Source organism: Fulmarus glacialis, unplaced genomic scaffold (assembly GCF_000690835.1).
Source record: "Fulmarus glacialis isolate BGI_N327 unplaced genomic scaffold, ASM69083v1 scaffold1470, whole genome shotgun sequence".
NCBI lineage: Eukaryota > Metazoa > Chordata > Aves > Procellariiformes > Procellariidae > Fulmarus > Fulmarus glacialis.
The window spans coordinates 49,295-60,905 of record NW_009186762.1 but is presented as its reverse complement, the minus strand read 5'-3'; the positions used below and the strand labels follow the sequence as shown (position 1 = coordinate 60,905).

The window sequence follows — 11,611 nt, the reverse complement described above, 5'->3', positions numbered from 1 at the left end:
TTCTCCGTTGGCAAAGGCAGACGCTTAGGTGTTGAACAGCTAGCTCGGTACCGTGAGAGTTACCGTAGCCCTTGGGGTTGTCTCTCATGCTTTCGCGTGTGCGACTGATGTGCACGCGTGGGTCTTCCCAGGCTACCTGCTCTGTGTGCTGTCAGTGTGTTTGGGCGCCTTCCCCTTGTATCTTAACTATCAGGAACTGGAGCAGCTTAAAATACTTACGGGAAGTCAAAGGTTTTTTGTCCGGGCAGCGATCATTTTGTCCGCATCTTGAAGCCAATCTTCAAAGAGAAGAGCTGGCCTGAGGCCCCTTCAGAAACGAGCTCTGAAGGCAGGGGTGTGCTGTGACTTTATGACCCCTTAAGTTTTATTGCACTGCCATGAGCTGGGTTTTAATATTTGTTTCCCCACCATTCCCTGTGATCTGGATACTTCATCCCATAAATACAAGTTCTGTCTTCTGTATGGCACCTGCCTGTTCACCACATTCTGATGGCCACTGGATTTGACGTTATGACGTTGATGTTCCTCAGCAACTCCTTGCTTTTAAGTTTTTTGTCGGTATCCTCATCTTTGTATGTGGCCTGTAACTTTTTAGCATATTATAAAGCAACTCTGAAAACAAAAACATCCACTGATGTTTTAAAAACTGCAGTTAGAATGCATGAGGTAGTGCTGCGAAATGTGAACACTTGTCTCCGGTGCCTTAAAATAACGTAGATTTGAAATAAAAGGAACTGGTTAGTCTTATCTGAGGTTCCTGTCTTTAGCATCAATGTTTCTGAGTTTGACATTGAGCGTCAGTAATTTCTTCTACGGCATTGCTTTGGCAAATGCAAAACTGTGTCTCTCTTTTTCAGTCTTTCTTGGGTCAGCCAAAACACAGTACAGTCCTTTAACCTAGCTCCTCCCCTTTCGGGGAAAGGGAAACTAATCCTTCACTTGAGTTTCATTTCAACGACTCGTCCATATTCTTAGTATATAAACAGGCAGATAAAGCTTTCTAATTAATATACTTTTAAAGGAGTTTAATATTAAAATTTAAATTTTTTTATAAGCACTAAGTTATTAAAATAGTCTCCCTTCAAAAAAAAAAAAAAAATTCCGTGCACCATAGTATTCCAAACACTCATGACTTCCTACAAAAATACAGACTGTACTTTGTGAACAAAATCAAGGTTTAAATACAGCAGATGGACATGTGCATGCATGTCTCTGCATCTTCGCGGAGTTTACTGCAGGGGATGTAGTTAGGCCTTAGCTGTGCGTGTAGATCTGTGAAAGGTCACAGGTATTTTAGGCAGAATAGTTGTAATACTTAAAGGAAGAGGCAGGGATTTCCTTTGAAGTGTTTGTAGTGTAGCTGTCAGTTTTCTTTTGTACATTGCTGGAGTTTTGGTTTTGTTCACAAGTTTTAATGCCTCTAGAACATTCAGATTATTCTTTTTGAATGTGTTTGTTCTTCAGATATTTTTTTTTTTCTTAGAGCAGCTTCTGGATTGTGACAACTGTAAAAGCAAGGACCATTTTTTCACTCCAGTGAGTGGACTTTTTGAACTTTGCCTTACAGGGGAGGATGTTCTCCCTGAGACTTACGGCCCCTGGAATACTGTTCTGCATCTTTAAAGAGGAGTTCTTCCTTCAGTGATGTCTGACAGTGCCTGAAAAATTTTTAAGGGCAGTGAGCATGAATACAAAAAGAAACAGTAAATCTTCTGCTATCCGTTTATGCCTTTACAACCTGCCAAAGGCATGAATCAGTTTCCAAAACTAGTTCCTACTTCTGCTTATATTACACTAATTCTCATTCTTCTCCCCTCAGCCTAGATGGTATACTTTATGGCTGAAGCTGCTAATGTTTTTATTCAATACTGAGGTTAGAAGGTTTTTTTTATTATTATTTTCACTACGCGCTTTTCAAAACCAACCTAAAATTCTACTTTTATTTGTGCATCTCGCTTGTGTCTCTGCACATACTCCCATATTCGCGGTCTGAAATTCCTGCAGGTGTGTCTTTTCAGCTCTTTTGCATTTCAGTGCTTTTACCTTCTAGGAGCAAGCGCTGAAAATCGTGGGGTTTGTGCTTATTTTAAAAAGGTTACCTCTTAGTCTGCTGTAGCGCATGGGGCTCATGTTGCTCTGCTCAGAGCTGTGTTTTAATAACAAGCCCTGTAGTTCTGCAGCCTTCTAACTCTCCATCAACAAAAGGTTTTGATCACTCATCTAGGATTCTGTTTATCCCTTTCGGTTTCAGCTGGTTTCCAGTTTTCAGCCAAATACCGTTTGTGTTACCCTCTGCTGGCTTTGTTCTCTGCTGTCCTCACACTCTTTGCACAGTGATGCACGTTCTGACTGATGTCTTGCAGGTTTGGAGGGAGAAACCCACTTAGATTGCTTATCAGTGTTGTGAAAAATAGGGAGGTTTGACTTATGCACATCGGTTTGACTTTCTAACAAGGAAGGGGGGAAAGTTATATTTCTGTGTGACTTGAGTAGAAGTTTATAGAGACCCAGGAACAACACCTGCTTGAAGGGAGGGCTGAGTTTTGCTCTCTTTCCTTCCCCATCTTGTTTTCTCTAACAGTGTGCTCCAGAACAGGTTTCTTCTGGATCTAGCTTCTTTCTAGACAAGCCTCACAGCACCTTGCACCATTGCATTGCATCTGTCTCTGTATCTACACTTACTCTTCAGCAAACCAGGTCTTTTTCAAAATTGGAGCCAGTCTACTGTTAGCTTGTCCCACCTGACTGTGTTAAAGGATGTTATTTTAGAACCTTAAGTATAAAGAATATCTGGAAATTGATTCTTCTGTAACTGAGAACAAAATTTTCATTAATTCCACATCAGAATTTCATCTTTGGAGTTCAAAAGTTATAGTCAAAAGCATCGATGAATTTCAAGTGCTAAATCTCAATCTCTGCTTACATCTTGAACAAAAGAATAATATTGATGTGTTCTGGCTGAACATATTTCTTAGCCTTGTGTTTGCAGCCAGTTTTTTTTTTTTCCAAGTGTTAGCTGTGTAGCAAAGCTTTTTATAGTTGTGTGCATTTCTGCAGTCTGGGTAGATTCCAGGGATGGACACCAGCGCTTGGATTTCTAATCCTGTATGGGCCGTGTGGCTGTGGGAAGTTTTGCCACCTATTTTGGTCTGTGTTGTGATGTATAAAATGGAAATGTGTTACAATGTAGACAGGCATTATTTTAGGTCATCACAAGTTATTACCTTTAAAAAACAACTTAAACTTTATTTAATTCCTGTCACCAAAGTATGGGGGAATCGTAGCGTGTAAATGCGTATTTAAAATGTAATTTTAAAAAGTTCTGCATTGTTGACCTCCCTCTGTGGATAAAGCTTTGATCTCCCAAATGCTGTGCATGCTTCATAAATTTTAAGTATTAACAATCAACAGGGCTGCTGAATGGATGACTTCATTACAATGAGGTGTTAAAAAATCTAATCCAGTTTCTGCCTTAATAATTAATGAACCAGTGATATGTGTTCAATAGAAAGTGGTTTTGTTTTTTATTTTTCTCCGAGCAAATGAGGTTAGGAGGTATCAAATGAAGTTAAAAAATAACTTGGGAGAGCATTTGCTGCTTCTTTCTTCTAAGTTTCTTAAAATGCTTATTTTGCAAGAATCTGCACATAGAATCATAGAATCATTAAGGTTGGAAAAGACCTCTAAGATCATCGAGTCCAACCGTTAATCCAACACCACCATGTGCACTAAACCATGTCCCTAAGCGCCTCATCTACACGTCTTTTAAATACTTCCAGGGATGGCGACTCCACCACTTCCCTGGGCAGCCTGTTCCAAGGCCTGACCACTCTTTCAGTAAAGAAGTTTTTCCTAATGTCCAGTCTAAACCTCCCTTGAGGTTTAGACTGTTTCACAAAGACCCTGCTCTCTCTGTGAGCTGGCATTGAATGCTTTATCTGCACCGTGCTTCGCATCGGGTGGGTCCTTTCATTCATGAGCAGTCTTGTTCATTTTGGTGGTTCTGCCTTGACAGAACACTTTTAGACGCTTTCATGGTTTGGGACAAGATGGTTCAGCACTCAGCAAGATTAAACCTGCCTGTGTTGCTTGTGAAGTGTAACAAACTCTCTTACTGAAGTAATCCACTGTATTAAAAAAAAAAGGTATATAATTCAGTTAAAATACATTTTAGATTAAGTCATACTTGCAACTTCTATTTCCATGAAGTTCAGAGGAAGAAATGAAGCTGTTCTTTGTGATGTCTAAATGCTACATTTGGAATGAATCTAGCACATCTGTGTAGCGAGAAGAACCTGACACCTAATTGTCAGGTGGACGTGCCACCACAGGTTTTTCTCTGTAGCAATTTGAATTATGAATAAAATCAAGCGAATTCAGCTGTAACTAGGTAAATCTGTCACTTGGCAACTAATTGGGATCATGTGAGTCACTGCTGTGGGTATTCTCATTTCTTTTTTTTTTTTTTAAATTTTATTAGTGAAGCTTGTTTTCAGAATGTTTCAACTAAATGCCTTTTATTTGTAGGAGCAAAGATCAAATTCGTCACCGCTGTCTCAGAGGGATTTTCAGGTAGGATTGACGTAAAGTTTGGTTACTTAGATAGATGAGCAATAATGAGGATGATGATTGAAATGGAAGTCCAATAAAATAAATATCTAATGTGGCTCCCTTATTGCCCACTGTCTAGATCAGCATGATGCTAAATCAGCAAAGCTGCTCTTGAGCATAAAGCAAAGATGAAGAAAACTTTATTTCAATAATGTCTACATGGAATAAGAATCTGGAATTTCAGGGATATTTCTGCATCTTAAATTCTACAATTTTGAAGTCTGATCTCTGTCTTGACTAGGGCATATAGTGATTCAGAGAGAGAGACAGACAGGCAGGCAGGACTTAGTTTGTCTTGTTTTAAAACCCCTTTGAGTTAAGGAAGATTTGGGATTTCCAGCTAGTTCTGACCATTTCTGTAGGAAAACCCAGCTGGGATAAAAGATATGCATAAAACATGAAGACCTTCGTTAATAAGACTAGAACGAAAAAGAACTGTTTTGGTTAAAGGAGATGGTGTGAACTTCGCTTAGTCCAAAGTTGTCTTTAGGAACGCAGAGAAACAACTTCAGTAACAAACTGGCTGGTTTTGGGGGTGCTGGGAGTGCAGAGTGGAGAGCACAGGAGAGCGACAGGCAGGGGAACGTGTGAGAGATGCTCAATTCAGTCAGTGGATTTTGTTTTTGCAGAAGACAACTTTATTCTGGATCTCTGATCTGTCTCTTCTCTCTAGTTCTCAGGCAGGCGCAACTGGAATGCCGCAAAAGACTTGCAGAGATACAGACATCGTTACCCGGTATGGTCTAAATGATGATGCACATGCTCTTGTGGCTCTTCCTCATTGCACGCTAAGTTTAGGAACACTTTGTAGATTTGAGGGCACCCTTTTGTCTTTACTTTGACAGGCTCAGAACTTTTAAAGGGTTCATTTGTGAGGGGGAAGAGATGATGTGCATGTGTGTGCATCGGAAACAAGCTGTTACTTCCCAAAACACATTTCAAGGATTTAACTTGAAATGTTTAGGAAATGTGAGGGAAAGCAAGGAGAAGTGTTGAAGTGAATACTGCCTTTTAGAAGACTGCTACTTGTTGATTTCTTGTTCTCATCTCCAGGGTTTGATGGAATCAGAAAATGAGGAGGAAGAAGAGATGTGGAACTTAAGCTTTTATAAAAATGAGATTTGTTTTTTGCCCCAGGGTAAGTACCTTGTGTGATGACTGTTTGATGCAACTCTGCTGCAACTGGTTGAATTGGTGAAAGAGTAGTTGATCCATGTGGGACAATTATTAAAAAAAACAACCAAACAAAACTCACCACCAAACCAAAACACACAATAAAACCACCAAGAATTTCCATTTTAAAATGTCCTTGTTCCTGCTGTATGTTCCTTAATTTTCTGTTTGGTGGTAGAAAACTAAGGGTTTTTTTCTGGCTTACCAGGATGGTTGTCTAGTTAGAGAAGCTAATGCCTGTAGGCGAACACCTGGCTCTGGATAATGAGCCACCTTGGGTGACTGGCTAACTTTAATTTTCATTTGGTGTCGTTTCTTCTTGCCTGACTTTTTCCTTTTCTTTTCAGGTTTGCATATTGAAATTCTGCTTGAATCTTGGTGGGACAATTATGAAGTTCTGGAAGAAAACCATTCTTACATACAGTGGTAAACTGTCTGCATGAATATGTGCCTCTCTTTAGTTGTGCCTCATTTAAGAGTCAGTGGTATCTGTGTTCCTGAATTCAGCTTCCCAAAAGGCCCAGAATTACTCTTGAGTGAAACCTGTGTTCACTTTATTTTTATTGAGTTATATTCTTCTGGAAACAGTGCAGTGGAAATCCTGAAGACACGGGTTTCCAGTGCAGCTGTGGCAGTAGACCTCAGTCATGCGTCTCTTTAGTTGTGCCTCATTTAAGAGTCAGTGGTATCTGTGTTCCTGAATTCAGCTTCCCAAAAGGCCCAGAATTACTCTTGAGTGAAACCTGTGTTCACTTTATTTTTATTGAGTTATATTCTTCTGGAAACAGTGCAGTGGAAATCCTGAAGACACGGGTTTCCAGTGCAGCTGTGGCAGTAGACCTCAGTCATGCGTGGTCTTATGGAAACAGTGCAGTGGAAATCCTGAAGACATGGGTTTCCAGTGCAGCTGTGGCAGTAGATCTCAGTCATGCTTGGTCTTATAGCATACTGCAGAACAAAGTATTAGGGCAACGAGAGAGATCCAGATAAGCAAAGTATGTTGTTATCATTGGTGTAGACAATGCTTTTATGGGAGGGATTTATTTGTCATATAGTAAACTACTTCTGTGTCCATAAGGATGTGAGGTCTCCAAGAGGTGCCTGTGATACCACAATTTTTGGAATCTTTTTTAGTTTTAACAAAATGGGTACCCTGGGTTTGATGTCATCTTTGCTCATCTGGGCTGAAAATTTCTTTCCCTTCAGGCTATTCCCTTTACGTGAACATGGAATGAACTGGCGTGCCAAACCACTCACATGTCAAGAAATCCAGGTATTGAAAGCTTTTGTCTTTTTTTTTTTTTTTTTTTTTTTTTAAAAGATCTGAAGGGTGTTAGGATTTTCCCTAAATGCATTACATTTGAAGTCTAGGTTTTTTTACGTTTCTTCCTTGGGGCCTTAGTGTGAATGGAGCTCACTCAAGCACTGTTAAGCATTTGTCTGTCTTGTGTCTGCCAGTAGCTACACCAGCAAATGAAATGCTTAGTGATATAATCAAGCCTTGTTATAATTCAGGTGCCACTTAAACTGGTGCAGGTAATTAGGGAGTTGCATCTTGTACTCATTGGTCTGTCTTGTTTTCAGGCCTTTAAGAAGTCCAAGGAAGTTATGCAAAGGTTTATACGTGCTTATCAGCTCATGCTAAGATTTTATGGAATCATTCTGATCAATGAGGAAACTGGAGAACTTCAGAGAGCAGAGAATTGGACTGAACGATTTCAAAACTTGAACCGGTGAGTCTCTGTTTATACTGATGGTCGTTTTCTACAGCCAGGCACTACTTTGAAAAGAAAAAAAGAGTTAAGAAAATCCTCAGCCCTTGAGGAATGGAAGCTTTTGTTGATAAAAAAGTTAGCTAGCTAAAGTAGTTTTAGCTTGGCTCAGCTTGACTGTAGGTCATCACACTCTCTGTCACTTTAATAAGTGACAAGTATAATAAGTAAACCAGCTGAGACTGGTTTTCTTTTGATCTGGTGCAGCCGATAACAGCAGGCATTCTTCAGGTTGGTCTCCTGAAGTACAAAATATAGACTTGGAGACGTTAATATTTGCTCTAGCAGAGCTTGTGTTTAAATCCGTATTTTAAGCAGGAATCACTGAAACATTTTCACAGGAAGCCAAATTGCTTTTGTAGTGTTGTTAATCTACAAAAGAGGATTGTTTCCATATGCTTCCCTGATGGTTTATAAAGCTGTCTTAAAGTGTATAAAATGCTTTGAATCCTTGGTTGAAAAGTGCTCTATGAATTGTTGGTAATGTTTTTATATTATTGCAGGTCTTACCGTAGAGATAGTAATGACCCTTCATATTCTAGTACCTGTAATGATAACAACAAGGGCTCTAAAAGGACTGAAGGACTGGGCATGCTCACAAAAGAAAAACCAACTTGACTGTCAAGTATTTTTTAAAAAAAAAAAAAAAAAAAAAAAGCTGTGCCTAGCTTAATTCCTTAAGTCATGAATTCATGAATTTCTGGCAGCATCCTTACGTGCCTGTATTCTTACAGTTTCCTACAGGCTTACCCTGCAGGGACAGGATATTGGGCTGCATGACTTGTGCGTCTGACCCAATATGGTGGCTGTTATCTACTGGTGGGTGATGCAGAAAGCCAGAACCTTTCCAAGCAGTTGAGATGATGAATCCAAGCAGTCCTAGAAGGGCTAGGAAGGTACTGCTAAAGGCAGACAGCAGCAGTAGGTGCTTTAAAAGTAAGGCCACCTATACTCCTATGTGCATTGTCAAGTTGATCACAGTCAATAATACACGAAACATTTTGCAGGTACCCTGGGGGTACCTTGTGACTTCAAGCTTGTAAGATTCACTTAACAACTTTGCTTATCTGTTTATTTCAGGTTTAGCCACAACAATTTGCGGATTACGCGCATCCTGAAGTGCCTGGGGGAGATGGGATATGAACACTATCAAGTGCACTTGGTCAAGTTTTTCCTAACAGAAACTCTTGTTAAGGAGACGTTACCAAATGTCAAGAGAAGTGCCTTGGATTACTTCCTGTTCACCATCAGAAGCAAGCGGAAGAGAAGAGAACTAGTCCACTATGCTTGGCAACACTTCAAACCTCGAGGCAGCTTTGTATGGGGACCGCACGACAAACTATTGAAGTACAGAGCGTGCTCTACCAAGTCACAGCTGCCACAAAAGGCTGAAGATAAACAGGAAACTCCTGGTAAAAAATGTGATGATTCTGTGGAAGAGGATCAGAGCCAGTCTCTAGAGGAAGAACAGAAAGCTGGAGATGCTATAGACTTGCAGCCTAAAGGGAATGATGAAGATGTAAAAGAGAAGTTAAGTGAATGCGTTTCGAAGGGAGGGGATGGTGAAGAGGAGAAAGAGGCTTCATTTATCCAGCAGGAGGAGAAGGATTTAAACAGTGAGACTGAAGAAGTGCAGGGTACGGCAGAGAATGATTGCACAAAGGAGAGCAAGAAGAGAAAACTGGATGCAAATATGGCAGACGCTAAAAAGAGTGGACTGTTGAAAAACCCTACAGATATTGAAAACATTTCCCGTAATCTGGGAGAATGTGCAATTGATGCAGAAATCCCCTCCTCAGTTCCACTCTTACAAGCAGAAGAGGACCAGGAAGCACTGAAAGAAGACGATGCAAGCACCAAAGACTCCACAGCGCCAGAGGTTGCTGATGCAGCTGTAAAACGGAGGAAAGTTGATAAAAGAACATCGAGAAGCAAAACATTCAACTTGGCCATAAACCTGAACATGGGCCCCTCTGCCTCTAGTGCCCAGTTAAGTCCATCTGTTGCAAACACTGAGGCTGAAAAAGAAAATGCCAGTGAGAAAAATGCAACTGTGGAAGCAACAAGTGAGAAGGATGGTGGTGATACAAATGGTGGGGCTGTGAGACCCCCGGTTGGTTCTAGGCTCCCCAAGACTGGCTGGACTTCTCCAATAAGTGATGGCTTGGAGTCAAGTGGAGATCAAGTCACAGCAAGGAGTGATGAGCACCACTGCAACTGCACACTCCTGAGAGGCAAAAGTGAGGTAGATGGGGTAGAACAGCATAAAAAGGCAGAAAATGCAAGTGAAAAAGGGCAAGCAGAAGTCACAGGCAAGAAACAAGTTCCAGAGAGTCTTGAGCAGAGCATAGCATCCACTTGTCCTGAAGAACACAGTGCTGAGATTGTGACACAAAAACCTGAAAGCTCTGAGCGTGCAGCAGAACCTGATGAAGAGCAGGTAGCAGCAGAGTGAGGCCAGCGCAGCAAGCACTCGAGCAAGCGAAGATGACACTGCCCTAACTGCTAGGAGCCAGCTTTAGTGATTTGGATAGCAGAAGTACACAGAAGAATAAACTTCCTTTGGGCTGATCCAGGCTAGCCCCTGTCTGACTTTCACCCTTCCACACTTTTTTAATCATCTGTAGTAACTTCACTGAGATCCAGCCCTTGGTTACCCTAAAGAGGAAAACTCTAATTTAGTCATCTTCACGGACAGGCTGTGTCCTGTTCTTGTTTTTTTTTATCTGATGTTCAGGACTATCTTGGAGTAACAGGGATTTTTGCACTTTGCTTTGGTTCTGGTACGTCCTTTCTTAAAGAGAAGAGGAAAAGTAATCTGTTTCCTTGTTTGAACTAGTCAAGTATTTATTAAATATATGATTTTTAATGTAAGACAGCATGACCTAATTTGCCAAGCCTTTCTATTACCATGTAACTTCTATTTGTTATTTTGAAAGGCTGTACCTTCCCAGGAGATTTATTCCTGGCAAAGATGCTGTGTTTCTGCTTCCTAGGGCATAAGTCATTATTTTTGTGGCATTTGCCTGAAAGAGATGAGTATATGCATTTCACATCACGTAAGAGTGTAGTTGCCTCTCCTCCTATAAAGAAAGTAGGTTTGACTTTAGACTGGGATAAAATGTGTAGTGAAAACGGATCTCTGGCTAGTATTAACCTTTGTGTACAGATACTTATTCTCTAGGATGCAAAGTGCTGATTAATTTGTTCTGTTTATCCCCCACAGAAGTTGCTTTGTAGTGCTTGTTAGAATTGAGAATATGAATTGTCTACTGGTGTCTAAGAGAAAAACCTTCAGACTTCGTGCAAAGCTGTCTAGAGCTCTTCTTCCCCATGTTTTTCCACCACTTTCAGACTCTTGATAGTCTTCCACAGATATTTATGTCCACTACTGGTTCAGAGGCCTGCCTTCCTCAATTGCCAAAATAGAACAAATATTTGTCATTGCATCTTTTCAGATTCTGCTGTTAATTTGCAGTTGCCTGTGGGGCTGTCTTTTCTGCAGGCCTACTGCATGAAGTTAGATGTGTCAAATTTAACCCACTTCCTAGTTAGGGCAGGATTGTTTTACCATTAATGATCAGCGTGTCAGACAGTGAGGGCATGTTAGAGTGCAACATGTCTGGAAACCACTGGGCTTTGTGGGGCCGTTAATTGAAACTTTAATTGGAGGGGGTATGCTTGTCTGGTTCATTTATTTACAGCCCTCAAGAATTTACTTTCAGACCTTGCCAGCTATTTGCCTGCCTCAATGTTGCTGACCTCCCTGATAGCTATGCTGCCTGACTTACACAGTATTCAACCAAGTCTGAAGGAGCATTAAACAATTTAGCACTTTCGCTTCTAGAGATTTACAACAGAGGACCTGTTTCATGAAGCGGAGGAAACTGTTTCCAACAGCCAGAAGGTCTGGACTTGCTGTTTGCTCAGATTGTTTGTTTTAGTTTTGGGGTTTTTAGGTGCTGTTTGTTTTGTGTAGGAGATGGCTAGAGGCTTGCCCGCCTTGCCAGAGGGCAGATGCAGTAGCCTGTGCAATGTTAATGTTTTTCCTCTCT

General features: G+C 40.7%; 1 protein-coding gene across 1 annotated transcript; it reads left to right on the top strand.

The window, feature by feature from the left end:
- Positions 1 to 1,819: 1,819 nt before the first annotated feature.
- On the top strand, positions 1,820 to 10,011 carry OGFR (opioid growth factor receptor; the record flags this gene model as incomplete). The annotated part of the gene is made up of 8 exons (XM_009572565.1): positions 1,820 to 1,873; positions 4,528 to 4,572; positions 5,285 to 5,347; positions 5,665 to 5,749; positions 6,132 to 6,210; positions 6,991 to 7,057; positions 7,369 to 7,517; positions 8,637 to 10,011. Coding segments are annotated over 8 exons (1,917 nt in total), but the record flags the coding sequence as incomplete, so codon positions are not given.
- Between the last annotated feature and the right edge of the window lie 1,600 nt (positions 10,012 to 11,611).